The 19,325-nt window shown below is 43.3% G+C and overlaps 2 protein-coding genes across 3 annotated transcripts in view; one reads left to right on the top strand and one right to left on the bottom strand.

The window, feature by feature from the left end:
• Window positions 1-8,279, top strand: part of LOC112256646 (dnaJ homolog subfamily C member 17) — a 46,935-nt gene extending 38,656 nt beyond the window's left edge. For both annotated transcript variants that reach the window (XM_024430043.1, XM_024430041.1), the window contains one exon: window positions 7,846-8,279. In XM_024430043.1, the coding sequence (XP_024285811.1) occupies window positions 7,846-7,965 (120 nt within the window). In that variant the 3' untranslated portion in view covers window positions 7,966-8,279. The remainder of the gene's footprint in view (window positions 1-7,845) is intronic.
• Window positions 8,280-13,038: 4,759 nt separating this feature from the next.
• LOC112256648 (GTP cyclohydrolase 1 feedback regulatory protein) lies at window positions 13,039-17,992 on the bottom strand. Its single transcript, XM_024430046.2, has 3 exons — window positions 17,829-17,992; window positions 14,337-14,431; window positions 13,039-13,903 (listed from the first exon to the last, which is right to left on the bottom strand). The coding sequence occupies exons 1-3, from the start codon at window positions 17,862-17,864 to the stop codon at window positions 13,765-13,767; spliced, it is 270 nt and encodes an 89-aa protein (XP_024285814.1). The 5' UTR covers window positions 17,865-17,992; the 3' UTR covers window positions 13,039-13,764.
• Between the last annotated feature and the right edge of the window lie 1,333 nt (window positions 17,993-19,325).

Here is a 19,325-nt window from a genome sequence, read left to right as displayed (position 1 = left end):
TTACATGCACTGTCAACTGTGGGATGTTATATAGACAGGTGTGTGCCTTTCCAAATCCTGTCCAATCAATTGAATTTACCACAGGTGGACTCCAATGAAGTTGTAGAAACATCTCAAGGATGATCAATGGAAACAGGGTGCATCTGAGCTCAATTTCAAGTCTCATAGCAAAGGGTCTGAATACTTAAGTAAGGTAGTTTTGTTTTTAAATGTGCAAAAATGTCTAAACTTTGCCATTATGGGGGTATTGTGTTTAGATTGATGACGTTTTAGAATAAGGCTGTAACGTGAGAGAAGTCAAGGGGTCTGTATATTTTATGAATGCTTTGTGTGTGTGTGGCTATTTGAAGAATCTCATGTAAAATATATTTTGTTTAATACTTTTTTTGGTTACTACATGATTCCATATGTGTTATTTCATAGTTTTGATGTCTTCACTATTATGCTACAATGTAGAAAATAGTAAAAATAAAGAAAACCCTTGAATGAGTGGGTGTCCAAACTGTTGACTGGTACTGTATAGTGACAGTAGATGGATAGAATATGTAGTTCATCTCAAGAATATGTAGGATACAATAGTATAGGTACACTTTTTTGTGTGACTAGAATACAGCATATACATATGAAGTGGGTAAAAAAAGTATGTAAACCTGATTGAAGTGATTAAAGTGACCAGTGTTCCATGTCTATGTACATAGTCAGCAGCCTCTAAGGTGCAGGGTTGAGTAATCCGTTGGTAGCCAGCTAGCAGCAGTGACTAAAGTTCAGGGCAGGGTACTGGGCGGAGGCTGGCTTGTGGTGACTATTTAACAGTCTGATGGCCGAGATAGAAGCTGTTTTTCAGTGTCTCGGTCCCAGCTTTGATGCACCTGTTCTGATCTCGCCTTGTGGATGGTAACGGGGTTAACAGGCCGTGGCTTGGTGGCTGAGGTCCTTGATGATCTTTTTAGATGATCTCTGTAGATGTCCTGGAGAGCAGACAATGTGCCCCAGGTGATGAGCTGAGCAGACCACCCTCTGGAGTGCCCTGCGGTTGCGTATGGTGCAGTTACTGTACCAGGCGGTGATACAGCCCGACAGTATGCTCTCAATGGTCCATCTGTAAAAGTTTGGTGGCTGTTATAGCAGCAAAGGGGGGACCAACTCCATCTCCATATTATTGATGATGATTTTGGAATGAGATGTTTGACGAGCAGGTGTCCACATACTTCTGGTCATGTAGTGTAGGTATTTCTCTTGATCAAATGGGATGGGGCAGTGTGCAGTGCGATGGTGATTGTGTCATCCATGGATCTATTGGGGCGGTATGCAAATTGCAGTGAGTCTAGGGTATTGGGTAAGGTGGAGGTGATACGATCCTTAGCTAGCCCCTGAAAGCACTTCATGATGACATATGAGTGCTATGGGACGACAGTCATTTAGTTCAGTTACCGTCGCTTTCTTGTGTGCAGGAACGATGGTGGACATCTTGAAGCAAGTGGGGACAGCAAACTGGGATTGGGAGAGATTGAATGTCTAACACTCCAGCCAGCTGGTCTGCGCATGCTCTGAAGACATGGCTAGGGATGCCGTCTGGTCTGGCAGCCTTGTGAGGTTTAACACGCTTAAATGTCTTACTCATGTCGGCCACGGAGAACGAGAGCTCACAGTCCTCGGAAGCGGCTATTTCTAGAGGCAACCCGGAACATATCCCAGTCTGTTTTGATCATGCAATCTTGAAGCATTGATTACGATTGGTCAGACCAGGGTTGAACAGTCCTTATCACGGGTATTTCCTGTTTGAGTTTCAGCCTATAGGAAGGGAGGAGCAGAATGGAGGCGTGATCTGATTTGTCGAAGGGAGGGCGGGTGAAGCCCTTGTAGCCAGCCCGGAAGGGAGAGTAGCAATGGTCGAGAATTTTTTATGTGTGAGTAGCATGTGTTGGTAAAACTTCAATAGCGTTTTCCTCAGATTTGCTTTGTTAAAGTCCCCAGCTACAATAAATATTGTCTCAGGATATGTGGTTTCCAGTTTTCCATAGATTAGGGCCTAATGAAATGTATTTCATTTCAGATTTTCTTATATGAACTGTAACTCAGTAAAATCTTTGAAATTGTTACATGTTGTGTTTAATATTTTGCTTCAGCGTACATAAATACAGTATGTTTTTATTTCTATAGCTTAGCTTTTCTTTAGAGGGAAATGTGCCTTTCCCCAAACTCTGAATGGCATTAAGAAACTAGGTGTTCAATTCTGATTGTGGCCTTAACTGAATAACACAGGAAGTAGACTTGGGGCCCATTTCTGTAGCGCTTACTGCAGTATTATGATCTAGTATTTGCTCCTTCATTACAAAGTCTGTCTATAGACCTGGATTCCTTTTGTGTTATGTCTGTTCTCAAAAAATAATGATGATGATGATTGATCTTCTCCCATTTATAAAGTGTGAATTTACTCTTATGAGGAATCACAGTTTGACTGTGGCATATGCGATCCTCCTGCCCAGTGTGTGTTTGTTTGACTATGCGGGAGCGCCTGGGCACACTCTCGCACATATCACACACACTCCTAATGATCTCTACATAAGTATTTGGCTCTCATAAATCACCGGGTCCATAGCCCACTGACACACATTTACTCACGCACACACATGCACTGCAGAGAAATGGCCCCTTGATTAGTTTCACCAAACTGCAGTGCAAGTAGAACATTTTATCTTGAACCACAGCATGGCCAGAAAGAGACCAATTTGGCAGATATTCAACAAATCTTATCCCCTTGTGTTAATTTAATGACATTTTTTGAAATACCATATGTACTGTACAGTTTTTATTTTTAAGCATGAAATCCACATCTAGACCTAGCAGTAATTTACCTGTACAACCACTATGGTGTGGTAGTTCTGTGGTAGAAGTACCGTAGTCTATAGGAGGAGCTGTCTGTTTGACCTATTTGTCTCAGACACCTTGGAGCGGGATGTGTGTCATTGTTTACAGTGGATCTTGGAGAGCAGGAAATCAAAGCAAACTGAAGCGATGTTGATCAGAATGTTCTGAAAGGAGGTGATGGCTTCAAGTCTTTTCAGTCTTGTCCAAATCATTCAAAGACTTCTATGTTTATCAACGTTGTACACAAACACACATCTCTCCTCGTGATCTCTCTCTTTAGGCTAATGAGGGCTGATGGCTTCCAGTCTGTTTCTGGACTGCCAGTTAAGGAGGCAGACAAGCTCCGTCTCATGTCCATGACGCAGTGCTGTCAAAATTCAATTTCCCTGTGTGTTATATCATATCGTACAACAGCTGATGAAACTAACACTGTAAAAGTGTGATTAATTTTTTTCAAATAATAATTGTATCAGTTAGTTGCTAATTTTGAAAATACAATCTACAAATGACCTTCTAATCAGAAGGTTTGCATACCTGGGAGTTTCAGCTTTCCATGGGGACATCCAATATGTGGTAAATTGGTGAATAGACCAATAACAATGAGTTCCAAACCTCTGCCAGTGACAGCGGGGCTGTACTTGTGAACATAAGCAAACATTTAAAGTCAAATGGGTTCTCCTGCACAAAATGCATATCATCCAATGAAAAGCGTTGATTTACTTGCATGTGACTGAACGCTAAATTGTAGCTGTTCCCATCAGATAACATGGTACAAGTTAGCCCTATGCTAACTTCAACAGGTTATATCCTGGCACAAGTGCATCAACCAATTCAAAGAGTTGGTTGGATGTGTTCCAACACTTTTTCATGATGTCCAACAGCATGTTCTGATCATCAAAGCAACTCTCATCAAAGTATATTTGATTGACTGGTCAAATTGCTCTCTGTGTAAAGTGCCTAGTCCACGTAATTGCCACAGATGTTCGTTTTTAGTTTTTTCCCCCACCTTTTGATATTCACACAAACGCACTGCTATTTCCTAATAATCATAATGCACAGGCTATAATAGATGGACGTGTACACCTAAATGTAGGGCTACAACGGTTTATAGGCTATGCATTATTATAATCATCCACTTCGTTGCACATGTTTTTAATTGAGCGTCAAGGAGCGGCAGTGAAGGTTTGTTCCTCAACAAAAAAGCCACGAGGGGTTAAAGTGCACTATCAATTGTGAGTTAACCGCTTTAGCATTGGTGCCACCAAGAAGCGATGATGACAATGATTGCCTATATGACTGCTATTTGACAAATCCATGAGGCTCTTTAAAAAAAAATATATATATATATATATAATGTGTGTATATATATATATATATATATATATATATAATGTATGATAAACTTGCATGTTGTAAAGACCTCATTTATATTTTTCAATAAAAGCACATGGATGTGTGTGAAACTCATAAACAAAAACATGGGATTTTGTCATATATGAGAAAATGTTGTCAAACGTAGTAAGTAGCCTAGTCAAGGATGCATCGGCGCAATATCGGCACACACCATTTTATTACAGATCAATGGAACAACTAAACCTTGAATTTGTAGGTTCAAAATATCCCTCTCGTGCAAGCATATAATCAGTACCACCTGATGAGGTTAGCATAATGTGTGCCATGTTATCTGATGGGGCCAGCTATAATTTAGCATTGTCACATGCAAGTAAATTTGACACTTTTCATTGGCTGATATGCATTTAGCTCCAGCTATAGTAGTTTTCAGTTTTACCCACCCCACTCAGACTACTCCCAGGACAGTCCTAGGAAAGTTCTTGCTTGAGAATTGTTTGCTAAAAAGCCATTTTTTCCCCCCATTTTAATGGAAATCTATTACAATGAGGTATTTAATTGATACCTAGAAATGATTTGGTATAGAAAAGGCTGCATTGGGCCTTTAATGACATCATCAGGCCATCACAGCCCGAGAGGCACACATCTGTCATGAGCTGGAGAGAGAGAGAGATTTAGGAGGGGGAGAAAATGAGTCTCTTTCTCTTGATAACCCTAATTTCTACCCTGCAGTAGGTTGAAGGAATGAATACCCTTAGACGATACTGCTATGTTTTCAGATCAGTCCTTCTGTGATCATCTGCCAGATCAGATACCACTTTTTGTTCTCCTTTCTCATCAACAAAAGTGTGTAATATGTGTAAGTCAAGATGCGAACACACACACAGAGAGAGACCGGTGGGTCTAATGTAGAGCCGATCTCTTGATCCCATCTGTCTGTGTGGGGAACACACTGCCTGGCCACCTGCAACATGGCCTGCCTCTTCCAGGGGAGCACCCTAACTCACAGCTCTGCCTGGTGTATGGTGATGTCACGGCTGGCCTGGGGTGAGGTTGTTGGGTGCTGTTGGGAGGCCTGGCCCGTGAGTGATATCAGTGCTGTAAGTCCGGCCTAAGCAAGCGAGCGAGGACCGGGGCAGTGTGTGTGTGTGTTTGTCATCCTGTCTCTGTGCTGGCCCTGTCTTCTTCTCCTGGCTTTGTTGTGGGTCCTATTGTTTGTCTTCTGTGGTTTCCCTAGACTCCCTCCGGCCCACACACACACACACAGACTTGTACATACAAACACATCTCCCCAAGTGTTTGGTTAAACATGTACGTTGAGTGCCCAAGTCCCCAAGAAAGGAAACAGCTCTGAGCCAGAGAAGTGCACCACACCACTCATAGACACCTGTTTGTGTTCTGAGCCCACCTCTACATGGGAAGTGAACCACTAGATTCTCTATTGACCATACATGGGAAATCAATGGAGACCACTCTGTCATATAGGCTGTTTTTTTTAATGAGCATTTCAGAGAGTGGCCAGTAGAGGTCAGTGTGGAGTAGAGGTGGAAAAGGGGGACTGCATTTCCTCCAGCCCACAGTTACACCCTTTGTTTTGTTTAATTGAAGATGCAACACTTAATTGAGCTTGCGTGGTATTTCATAGTTACATGTTAGTCAAGGACTTGAGCTCACATTACTGGAATGATAATCACTGCCCTCTATCCAACAGCAGGGCGAGGGAGCCTGCATCCGCACTCCATCCCTCCTTCTCTCCTATCTTCTTTCCTCTCTCTCGCACACATGGGTGGATGCTGGAGTCCCAGTGATCTCTTCCAGATGGTTTACCTCGCCACTCTCTGAACCTCCCTCATTCTCTTCTTCTCATTTCACTTTGTCTCTCTCCCCCTTTCTTTCTCTTCTGTCTCCCACTTTCTCTTCTGTCTCACTCTCACACATCCACACACACTCCCTCTCTTCTCTCCCCTCGCGGTCTTGAGGAGATACTTCCTTGGCACAGCAGACTTCCTCGATCTAATCCTATAAAACAAAAGGTTTATTCTGTGGACACTGAGCCTCTTTCCCCCTCCATGTCAGGATTACGGGCAGTGTGTGTGACTGACTGTGTATACATGCATAAGAATGTGTCTTTGCATGCTTTTGTGTTTTTAAAGTGTATCGGCACCTAGTGCTGACTGTGCAGCCTAAGCTTATCTCTGTGTGTGTGTGTGTGTCAAATCCAAAAATCAAATCAAATGATATTTGTCACATGCGCCGAATACAACAGGTGTAGACTTGACCATGAAATGCTTACTTACAAGCCCTTTCCCAAAAATGCTGAGTTAAAAATGGACAAAATTAACAACAAAAAAGTAAATAGTAGCACAATAAAACAACAATGAGACTGTATACAAGGAATACCAGTACCGTGTGTGTGTGTGTGTGTGTCTCTCTCTTTCTCTCTGTGTGTGTGACCGTAGAGGGCTGGAGTACAGGCTGAGCTGAGGCTAGCCTGCGTCTGTTCCAGCCCGGCTGATTAGCCATTAGCCGGTGGCTGGCTCACTCTGGCCTCTCTAATTTCCCTCAGTAAGGGAATCCCTGTACAGCTCTCCCACCCCAGCCCTTCAAAGCAATCACACAAGGACGACCACGCAGGCAGGCAGGCAGCATCCCAGCCCTCATTTTTGGGTTTACTGACCTCAGGCAGGGAATTATTTTGTCATAGTTCCTCCGGCCCGTCTAATGCATGCTAACCCGCTGTCATCCTATTTGTAACTGAGACTTGGATGTAAACTGAGTGTACAAAAGATTAGGAACACCTGCTCTTTCCATGACATTGACTGATCAGGCGTAAACTATGATCCCTTATTAATGTCACTTGTTCAATCCACTTCAATCAGTGTAGATGAAGGGGAGGAGACAGGTTTAATAAGGATTTTTAAGCCTTGAGATTATTAAGACATGGATTGTGTATCTGTGCGCTGTTCACAAGGCATATGGGCAAGACAAAATATTTAAGTGCCTTTTGAAAGGGGTATGGTAGTAGGTGCCAGGCGCACCAGTTTGTGTCAAGAACTGAAACCCTGCTGGGTTTTTCACGCTCAACAGTTTCCCATGTATATCAAGAATGGTCCACCACCCAAAGGACATCCAGCCAACTTGACCCAAAGGACATCTAGCCAAACTTGACACAAATGTAGGAGGCATTGGAGTCCACATGGGCCAGCATCCCTGTTGAACACTTTCGACACCTTGTAGAGTCCATGCCCCGACAAATTGAGGCTGTTCTGAGGGCAAAAGAGGACATTAATATTAGGAAGGCGTTCTAATATGTTTTGCACTCTGTGTGCATCTGAAGCGGTTCTCTCCTCTCTCTGGTCAGACAGATACACAGACAGCAGCAGTGACAGACAGTTATCATTTGTTCCACCTATGTAACATTGTATTTTTGCATTTGCACTCTTTACCCGTGTTATCCCATTATAAATGCAACGGCTTAGCAGATGGTTTGTTCTTCCTTTTGAATGTTTTACACTGGTAACTGAAGTAAAGCCTTTTTAAAAGACCATGGTAAGGATCACTGGTTGTTATATCTTTGTACCTGTCCTTCGTCTACCTGCCTGTCCCTCTGTCTGTCTTCCCCTGCAGGGCGCCCTGAGCAGCGAGCGGGACTACGAGAGTGTGGTGCTGATGAAGATGAGACAGGCAGCAGAGAGACAGAGACTTATAGAGGAGATGCAGAGAGAGGACGAGGAGAATGCTGCTTAGTACCAGGCCCAGGCCGGGATTCAATCCAAGTTGTGTTGTCTATAAGCTCACAGTGCTTGACATTTTAAAGGTCATTTCCATTTGAGCCGACATCTGCGACCTCCGCGAACGTCTGGGAAATTGCCTTTTAAAAGACACGTTGTCGGTAGTGCAGGGCACAGCGCTTTAACAAGCCGTTCAATGAATCCTGGCCCCAGTCCAGCTCTGCCCAGCCACAACCCAACTCTACTACACACCCGATGCTTTAGTTTCATAAAGCACATCTCATAGTTTTATTATGAATTATCTGTTGAATAAACATCTCCTTTACAGAATGTGTGTTTTCTTGTTTGTCATTAACTGAATTACTACCGGCACGGCTCCGTTGGTAGAGCATGGTGCTTGCACAGCCAGGGTTGGGGGGGGTTCGATTAAAAGCATCTGCTAAATGACATAGTTTCTATGTTTCCAGCTACTACTGTAATGTAATGTCAACCAATGTACTTTTTCATCCAAACCTCTTCTAAGACAAACAGGGGAACAAGATTTATACTGTTATCGTAACGTATTTCAAAAGAACCCAAAGAGTTGGGCCATCCAACACAACTACACCAGATCTAAATGCTGCAACCATTGCGTCTGTCACCCTCGCTCTAACTGTAACGTTCTTTCATTACCATATCTTTGCAGCCAAGAGACTGAGTCGTTTCCCTTGAATGCAATTTTTGGTGTGTGTGTGTGTGAGAGAAACTAGTCGAGTCTTCCAACAGTCCAAACCACGACCATGTGATCAGAAGATGGGAAAGTCATGGCTATTCCATGTTTAATTGGCAATTAGCCTGGAGTGGTAGTACTGTAGGCAGGTTTTAAGGGAATGCTTGTGGGCTCACGTGATAAAGGGAATATAGTATGGAGGCCCTTATCGCAGTGCTGGTTATGATTGTTCCTGGGATTTTCTATATCTATATCTATAACTTCAAGGCTGTAAACTGTACTGTTGTATTTAGTATAAAAAAATGCTTACTCTTAAGTTTGATTCACCCTTATGTCTCCTTTGTCACATGTTTAGAGGTTGTGTTATAGTAAATACACAAGTTCCCTCGAAAGTACCCGAACACTGAAGAGGTCATTGGATGACTGGTTGACCCACCAAAGGCAGTGAAACCAACTTTGGTCCCTAAAATCAATAATATGTCATTTCTGTACATCAATGGCATTCATGAACCATATGCTCATACAGTGTCATGACCATTGCACTAAGTTGCTCTCTTCCGGTTTGTTGCGGTTCCAATTTCAGATGAGTTTCCCAATAGAGTATCCTGGAAGGACATTGGGTATCCTGGAAGGACATTGACCTCATCCCGTCAGTTGAGGATGCCTGGTCATTCTTTAAAAGTAACTTCCTCACCATTTTAGATAAGCATGCTCCGTTCAAAAAATGCAGAACTAAGAACAGATACAGTCCTTGGTTCACCCCAGACCTTGCCCTCGACCAGCACAAAAACATCCTGTGGCGGACTGCAATAGCATCGAATAGTCCCCGGGATATGCAACTGTTCAGGGAAGTCCGTAACCAATACACAGTCAGTCAGGAAAGCTAAGGCCAGCTTCTTCAGGCAGAAGTTTGCATCATGTAGCTCCAACTCCAAAAAGTTCTGGGACACTGTGAAGTCCATGGAGAACAAGAGCACCTCCTCCCAGCTGCCCACTGCACTGAGGCTAGGTAACACGGTCACCACCGATAAATCCATGATTATCGAAAACTTCAATAAGCATTTCTCAACGGCTGGCCATGCCTTCCGCCTGGCTACTCCAACCTCGGCCAACAGCTCTGCCCCCGGCAGCTCCTCGCCCAAGCCTCTCCAGGTTCTCCTTTACCCAAATCCAGATAGCAGATGTTCTGAAAGAGCTGCAAAACCTGGACCCGTACAAATCAGCTGGGCTTGACAATCTGGACCCCCTATTTCTGAAACTTTCCGCCGCCATTGTCGCAACCCCTATTACCAGCCTGTTCAACCTCTCTTTCATATCGTCTGAGATCCCCAAGGATTGGAAAGCTGCCTCAGTCATCCCCCTCTTCAAAGGGGGAGACACCCTGGACCCAAACTGTTACAGACCTATATCCATCCTGCCCTGCCTATCTAAGGTCTTCGAAAGCCAAGTCAACAAACAGGTCACTGACCATCTCGAATCCCACCGTACCTTCTCCGCTGTGCAATCTGGTTTCCGAGCCGGTCACGGGTGCACCTCAGCAACACTCAAGGTACTAAACGATATCATAACCGCCATCGATAAAAGACAGTACTGTGCAGCCGTCTTCATTGACCTTGCCAAGGCTTTCACTCTGTCAATCACCATATTCTTATCGGCAGACTCAGTAGCCTCGGTTTTTCGGATGACTGCCTTGCCTGGTTCACCAATTACTTTGCAGACAGAGTTCAGTGTGTCAAATCGGAGGGCATGCTGTCCGGTCCTCTGGCAGTCTCTATGGGGGTGCCACAGGGTTCAATTCTCGGGCCGACTCTTTTCTCTGTATATATCAATGACGTTGCTCTTGCTGCAGGCGATTCCCTGATCCACCTCTACGCAGACGACACCATTCTATATACTTTCGGCCCGTCATTGGACACTGTGCTATCCAACCTCCAAACAAGCTTCAATGCCATACAACACTCCTTCCGTGGCCTCCAACTGCTCTTAAACGCTAGTAAAACCAAATGCATGCTTTTCAACCGATCGCTGCCTGCACCCGCATGCCCGACTAGCATCACCACCCTGGATGGTTCCGACCTTGAATATGTGGACATCTATAAGTACCTAGGTGTCTGGCTAGACTGCAAACTCTCCTTCCAGACTCATATCAAACATCTCCAATCGAAAATCAAATCAAGAGTCGGCTTTCTATTCCGTAACAAAGCCTCCTTCACTCACGCCGCCAAGCTTACCCTAGTAAAACTGACTATCCTTCCGATCCTCGACTTCGGCGATGTCATCTACAAAATGGCTTCCAACACTCTACTCAGCAAACTGGATGCAGTCTATCACAGTGCCATCCGTTTTGTCACTAAAGCACCTTATACCACCCACCACTGCGACCTGTATGCTCTAGTCGGCTGGCCCTCATTACATATTCGTCGCCAGACCCACTGGCTCCAGGTCATCTACAAGTCCATGCTAGGTAAAGCTCCGCCTTATCTCAGTTCACTGGTCACGATGGCAACACCCATCCGTAGCACGCGCTCCAGCAGGTGTATCTCACTGATCATCCCTAAAGCCAACACCTCATTTGGCCGCCTTTCGTTCCAGTACTCTGCTGCCTGTGACTGGAACGAATTGCAAAAATCGCTGAAGTTGGAGACTTTTATCTCCCTCACCAACTTCAAACATCAGCTATCTGAGCAGCTAACCGATCGCTGCTGCTGTACATAGTCTATTGGTAAATAGCCCACCCATTTTCACCTACCTCATCCCCATACTGTTTTTATTTATTTACTTGCTCTTTTGCACACCAATATCTCTACCTGTACATGACCATCTGATCATTTATCACTCCAGTGTTAATCTGCAAAATTGTAATTATTCGCCTACCTCCTCATGCCTTTTGCACACATTGTATATAGACTCCCCCTTTGTTTTCTACTGTGTTATTGACTTGTTAATTGTTTATTCCATGTGTAACTCTGTGTTGTCTGCTCACACTGCTATGCTTTATCTTGGCCAGGTCGCAGTTGCAAATGAGAACTTGTTCTCAACTGGCCTACCTGGTTAAATAAAGGTGAAATAAAAAAAAATAAATAAAAGAGGCTACTAAAGGAGTTGCTCATGGAGGAAGAGGTCTCCTGATTTGACAGGCTACTGCTGGGAGCTCTGGTCAGGACCTGTCACACTGAGCCAGACTGTGGTCACTCTGATGGGGAAACAGGCTTTTGTAACAGTCTCCTCTCTCCGTGGAACATCCCAAATACAAAATATATATTTTTTGTCCTTCGGGGAACTATGGCGTAATGGTGTCTCAATTTGTGGGGTTGTGGCGTTTCCTCCTGTCATCGTGTTATTTAGGAGCCAGGCGGTCCATCCCAGTGATCTATCTTCCCGGCACTCCCGGCCTGCCGCAACTCTTACACAACAACCAGCTGTGGTGTGGCACGGTGTGGTGTGAGCCATCTGGTCCCTACGCTGCTCTTTTCCCCCTCCTCTCCTACTGCAATATACGCTCATCAGATGGTTCTGTTTATGCATTTGACGGTCTGCCTTTCATATCCCGCCTTTTCATATCCCGGAGAGAAAAAAAGCCCAAACATTCATTGTCCAAATTACAGCAGAGGAAATACAATTACAATTCCCCTTCCAGAAACACATCCTGACCGTGCCCTGTGCCAGCAGACTGTGCTGCATGCAAATTAAATGGGAAGACACAGCGTCCCAACAAAGTCCATCCAATCAACAGGAGAAGCCCCCGGCGGCATCTTCACAGCATTCTCTCCTCCTCTTCCTAGGATTTTCTGTCCGTGTGGAAACTGGCAGCTCCTCAGACATCAGCGGAACCTGGAACTGTCACAGTTACACCTGCATGGAGAAATTAGGGACCCTTTTGATAGCTAAATGGTGGCCAAGTCACGGCAGAGGGGGCAGGCCTGGTGAAGGCTCAGTGATCTGGGGTTAGCCTCAGACACGCACTGGCAGCCCAGGAGCTGCAAATGAGCCTCTAATGAAACCACCCAGCAGCAAAAGGGCTGCCTCACACGGTCTCTCTCCGCAGGGCCTCCTGCAGCACTCGTCACACTCACAGGACACAACCTGACTCGGACCTCGCCCTGTGTACTGAGCTGTGACCGTCCCACTTTGAGTCTCAGAAACCACCTAAACGCTGCAGAGACACCATATTTCTCCTGGGCCTGAGGCGAGAAGGCACTGTTCTTACTCTCTTTCCTAAGAAAACAGTATCTGATTTATCCAACAAATGTAATGCTAACCATATTCTACTGACAGATGGCAGATGGGGCGATCAGACTTCCAACCTGTCCTTTTACTATACTCTACCTCCTTGAGAGTTGAGATGTGCCTTGGAACAAATCGGATACAAATGACATCAAATAATAGTCACCTTTTATTATAATTGCCTCACGTGCTTCTCATTAATTTATATCACCAATTACAAGAAAACTACATCAATAGCTCTAATGTAATGGAATAGATTGTTGTGCCATGATGGAGTCAGGATAAAGGAATGTTTGTCGACTGGTAATATTAAAAGGTAAATATTTGTTTGGCCTAAAGACAAAGTAAAATAAACTTTGAAACTGATTAATCTCACACTTGACATTCAGGTTCAGTTACAGATAATTGAAATGACATGAACTATACTCTACTCAGGTAAAATGAATCTTGGTCATTTGAGCTGTAATTCTTTTTGGAATGTACATTGTCATCTATTTCCCTGAAGTCTGTTTACCAATTGGTATGATAGATTATGAACAAGCCACTACTCGCATATCTATTTGGTAGCTGCTCCAAAACATTGGAGTGCGTCTGAACGGAAGTACAAATGTTTGACAAGTAGCGTCATGATACAAATTCACTCATTTAAGGTCCTTTATGTCAAATTCTGTACTTTGCTCCCCTTGCTCAAAAATGACTAGAAGGTAGAGAGAACCATTACATCACTGAGAGAACAGTAGCAGGATGAATGTATAGAATTCTCTGCCTTGATTTGTAATGTTAAATGTATAGTATAGGTTTTCTCTGTGGCCCCTCATTGGACGGAGGACACTACAATCACAACCTCGTCGCCCAGGAGGACACACTCACACTGACCCCCGGTCAGGTTATGTAGTCTGTCTCCTTGTACATGCACCACACCAGCGTCTGTCCCACGCCAGTCATGGTCACCACACGGAAGCCAATCTTCTCCAGCTTGTCCAACACCAACCGCGGAGAGTCGTCCACGTGGTACTCCGAGCTGCAAGAGGCACAAAGCGTTGTTTTTCGCGACCTGTAAAACCCATTGTAAACTCTGTCTGGAGTGCTAACACACGCAGGAGGACTCAATGAGCCAGGATTTTGCTTTTGTGATTAGTCCCTCAACACCTTTTGGTTAATTTCACAAAAGCAACCCGTGGCAGATCCGCAATGACAACACATCCCTGTTCTGCGTTCCATCAGCTCTGCTGGTCTGTTCCCAAACTAAAGAACAACCGTCTCCTTTCTGCTCTGGTACAACTTATCTTTCACTGCTACACCATTGTTCCATGGCTCTGTGACTATGAAAGTATGAACCATTTCTTGACACAGTAAGGATGGATTTCGCTACACCCGCAATAACATCTGCTAAATAAGTGTATGTGACCAATAATATTTGATTTGATGTCACTTGTGACATACTGAACACTCACAAATTGTTCCCCAGCATGGTGGTTTTCCTGGCTCCCAGGTAGTTCATTATGGCTGGGTCAGAGTATTCATCTCCTACCATGGTTGGCCCAGTCTCCTGAAAAACAACACCTACAGTTGAAGTTGGAAGTTTACATACACTTAGGTTGGAGTCATTAAAACTCAATTTTCAACTATTCCACATTTCTTGTTAACAAACTCTAGTTTTGGCAAGTCGGTTAGGACATCTACTTTGTGCATAAGTCATTTTTCCAACAATTGTTTACAGAATTGTTTTCACTTATAATTCATTGTATCACAATTCCAATGGGTCTGTTTTTGTATTTTTTTGTATTGTAGACCTCCAAAAGTCTGGTTCATCCTTGGGAGCAATTTCCAAACGCCTGAAGGTACCACGTTCATCTGTACAAACAATAGTACGCAAGTATATACACATGGGACCATGCAGCCGTCATAACGCTCAGGAAGGAGACGCGTTCTGGCTCCTAGAGATGAACGTCCTTTGGTGTGAAAAGTGCAAATCAATCCCAGAACAACAGCAGAGGACCTTGTGACGATGCTGGAGGAAACGGGTCCAAAAGTATCTATATCCACAGTAAAACAAGTCCTATATCGACATAACCTGAAAGGCCGCTCAGCAAGGAAGAAACCACTGCTCTAAAACAGCCATAAAAAAGCCAGACTACGATTTGCAACTGCACATGGGGACAGCATCATGTTGTCGGGGTGCTTTACTTTGCTGCAGGAAGGACTGGTACACTTCACGAAATAAATAGAGTCATGAGGCAGGAAAATTATGTGGATATATTGAAGCAACATCTCAACACATCATTCAGGAAGTTAAAGCTTGGTTGCAACTGGGTCTTCCAAATGGACAATGACCCCAAGCATACTTCCAAAGTTGTGGCGAAATGGCTTAAGGACAACAAAGTCAAGGTATTGGAGTGGCCATCACAAAGCCCTGATCTCAATCCTATAGAAAATTGTGGGCAGAACTGAAAAAGTGTGTGTGAGCAAGGAGGCCTACAAACCTGACTCTATTACACCAGCTCTGTCAGGAGGAATGGGCCACTCACCCAACTTATTGTGGGAAGCTTGTGGAAGGTTACCTGAAATGTTTGACCCAAGTTAAACAATATAAAAGCAGTGCTACCAAATACTAATTGAGTGTATGTAAACTTCTGACCCACTGGGAATGTGATGAAAGAAATAAAAGCTGAAATAAATTATTGTCTTTACTATTATTCTGACATTTCACATTCTTAAAATAAAGTGGTGATCCTAACGGACCTAAAACAGGGAATTTTTACTTTGATTAAAAGTCAGGAATTGTGAAAAACTGAGTTTTAATGTATTTGGCTACGGTGTATGTAAACTTCTGACTTCAACTTTACATTATTGCCACTGTCTCTTTTTTTTTTTACACCATTCAGTATGGCAGACATACTAAAGAGAGATGTCCTTGTTGGCCTGAGGATTCCTTTGTACCCCAGCTCACCTGCATCAGCCTCGATACATTTTCATGCAATTTCGTTCATTAATTAGATATTTATGACCATGGCCGTAACTACATATGAGGACACCGAGGTTCGGACCTGGGTAATTTTTTGAAACCTCGTCCCCCAAAAAAGAATACAAATAGATTTTGTACACAATAAAGAAAATCAATTACGGGTCAACATTTTAAATATTGCTCCCAAGCTCAGAACGCTTATATTCTTGATCTGACTGACTTCTAATTGTGCCAGCCTCTTCGAACGACTGGAATCATTAACAGTGGGTAGCTCGTTATGTTCGCCTGCGTCCTCGCGGTACAGGCCGAGGGCCGGAGACATGAAACGAACTATCCCAACTCGGAGGCGGATCAAGTAGACAAATAGAGACTCTGCTAGCAGTGTTTGCGAGGTGCTGGACAAAAGGCCATTTTAAAACCGTCCTGCGACTCCTGCCGACTGCCGTGCCTACAGACATCCCCCAAACAAAACAAAAACGATCCTCGGAGAATGAGTCAGTCAGGTGGCTATCTGTCGGCAGAGACTTTAATTGTCGTAAAGTTGAAAAACTCCGGCCAGCAAGAAGGATAAAGTAAGAAGCTAATGTTAAACGGGGTCTAACTCAGCAGGAGCAAAAAATACGCTACTAAGTTCTCAACTTTGCTTTACAGAGAGTAGGCATTTGGATAAAAGGGTATGCTAAATGGGATACAGTGTGCTATTATATTCTAACAATGATGTGGCGTTCAGTGCTGAGGCAGGCTGCAATGCATTCAGGAGAAGGCATAGGAGACAGATAGGTTAGTATGTGGCTCCCAAACTTGGTGTCAGGGCCCCATGTGGGGTCCCCTGAGAAAATATGTGCTAATCTTATGAAAGAGAACTTTAATAAAATATGTTTTAACATCTCCATGGCCTATCTTCCCTATAGGCCAACAGTAACACGCAATCAAAAAGCAAGAACTAGACTTTTCTATACCACACACTCACAAACTGAACACAATTAATTGGTTAGAGAGGTCTGAAATATCACTTTCATTTGTATCCCCCTGTAGCTTTAGAATGTGCAAAGTGTGTTGACATATAGTGCCTCCCACAATGCAGGTGATGGCTGCAAGGTGCAGTTGGTGGGAAGCAGCCCCGTGTAGCTCAGTTGGTAGAGCATGGCGCTTGCAACGCCAGGGTTATGCTCACCAACATGTCTGTTACGGTTATACAGGTCTGGCTCCCAAGGGCGACAAGTATGAAAATGTATGCACTCACTACTGTGTCACTCTGGATAAGAGCATCTGATAAATGATGTCAAATAAAGAAAGTGCAGTGACTTCATCAAAAACTACATGACCTTTGATCACATGATTTTTATCACGTGTTCATGCAGTCGATGACCATCAGTCACAATTCGGACAATTTTGAAAACCTGCAATACACTTTGAAAGACGTGACTAAATAATAAGGGTGATCCACTCGAACGCGCCCACAGACAGGGCATTTTCATGCCATTGTCTCGTCAAAAAGTTGCAAGAAATACGAATCACTGATGCGTTCTGTTGACGTCTTTTTTATAATAAACTTGTGCAGATTCATTACATTTCAATACATTTTTGAATATTGTTGAATTCAGTTTTAATGTCTGGATTCTGTGATTGAGATTATGTCCGCATCGCGGATTGCATGGCAGGCCATCCACAATCTCAAAATCAATTGACCCAATATGCACACAAATTGGCCAAAATATTTGACTGAACAGCGAACATGTGTTTTTAATTTGGGGCACAACATTGTCCTGTAGTTAGACTTATTTGTTTTGCTTCCACGTTTGCAAATGTTACAATGTTGCATAACAGAACATAGGTTGCAATGTACTAAGCGAAAAATGTCAAATCGGCTACATTGTTGCAGAGCCATTGCCTGCCTTTACAACATAATTTGAGTCTAATATTGCGTGCGTCAACTACAAGCATGCATACTGTATGACATGACGAGAAGAGGAATACTAACCAGACGGATCTGAGTACTAACGAGTACATAGGGCATCGTGGATCTCAACCGTTTAACGGGTAGTCCCCCGGGAAAGGATGATTTTTAGACGGTTACTTCAGAGACACGACAGTCCCCTTTCCAAGTTGCGCTCGCACTGACAGCGAATGCGGAAACACCCATCGCAATGGACAAATCACAACTCTCACTCTCAACAGCTGTCAACAAAGCTGGTGTATGCACAGTGTGCTCGCGTGTCCAATATAAGAGCAAAAATAAAGTGTAAAAGCTATTACATTTGACACGCAATGAAACCTATTTACATGACAAACTGGACTTAATGTGAACATGCTATACATTAAAATAATATCTGATCATATTTAACGATTTTTGTTAGACCTATTAAATCAGCGGCAATCATAAATGTAGCACGACTATTTGTTTACAGATATAGGTTTGTTTACATTTCATGGAGATGTTATCTGGGAAGTGAACTCTGGTCATGTTGCAATCAGAGTAGCAAGGCTCCCCGTCTGACTCTGAACATAATGCCATGTTCATGTTTTTTCTCTCAGTTCGACTAAAGTGGTTTATTTTAATTATGTGGCTTTGAAACGGTGCATCATTACCCACTGTTGCTTCAGCCAAGACATGCATGTGTAGCAATCGTAGTGGTTTCGTATGTGAAGAGCTTCTTTAGGCAACAAATACATTGGCTCTCATAACTAAAATATAAACCCTGTCTGTCAAAGTTCTAAGAGGTTGACCGAGTTCTTCTGTTTTTGTGACGTGTCTCCTGGTTTTTTAAAATGGTGAAATATGAACTTTCGACTTTCCATAGTCAAACACAAATTATTTTTTATCTATAGCCTACTCCAAATATATATTTAGCTCCTTTCAATATCCTCACTGTAATGATGAATGGTGACAGTATTTACAGGTCCTAAATATTAGGCTATTATATTGTCTTTTTAGTTTTGTTACAAAATACATTTTGATCCAATATACATCAAGGTGCTGCTACTACACAGTCCTAATCAACGTGTTAGTACACAGCCTGCACTGTGATTTTGTCTGCGTGCAGTACTCAACCATATTTTTACTGTCTAGAACTCTAATTTCCTGTTCTGAGATGTATTCATTTCTCTTTTAAGAGCAGCAAAAACTAATTTGGATTAGTCTTCTAAGGCTGTGGGGGAAATGAAAGACAACCTAATAGCCAAAGAACAATGGATGGGGACATTGATAAAATCAGCAATATGAATGTATTGTCCTTTTGATGACAAGAGGACTTGACAATCAGTTTGGCTTTGCATGTCATGCTCAGTAGGGCTGGTAATTTATAGTGTGATCACAGCTTGGTATTGCTCTGATGGGAAGAGATGAATGGCAGTGAACCAGGCTTAAATGTGATTTGGGCTTTTATTGTTATTGTGAAAAACACGTTATTAAAAATACGTAACATGTTGATTTGCGATTTTATACATTTCCTGGAACTCAATTTGAACAGCACGTGTC

Source organism: Oncorhynchus tshawytscha, linkage group LG08 (genome assembly GCF_018296145.1).
Source record: "Oncorhynchus tshawytscha isolate Ot180627B linkage group LG08, Otsh_v2.0, whole genome shotgun sequence".
NCBI lineage: Eukaryota > Metazoa > Chordata > Actinopteri > Salmoniformes > Salmonidae > Oncorhynchus > Oncorhynchus tshawytscha.
Note: the sequence above shows the minus strand (reverse complement) of the source record. Positions and strands in the feature narration are given on the sequence as shown.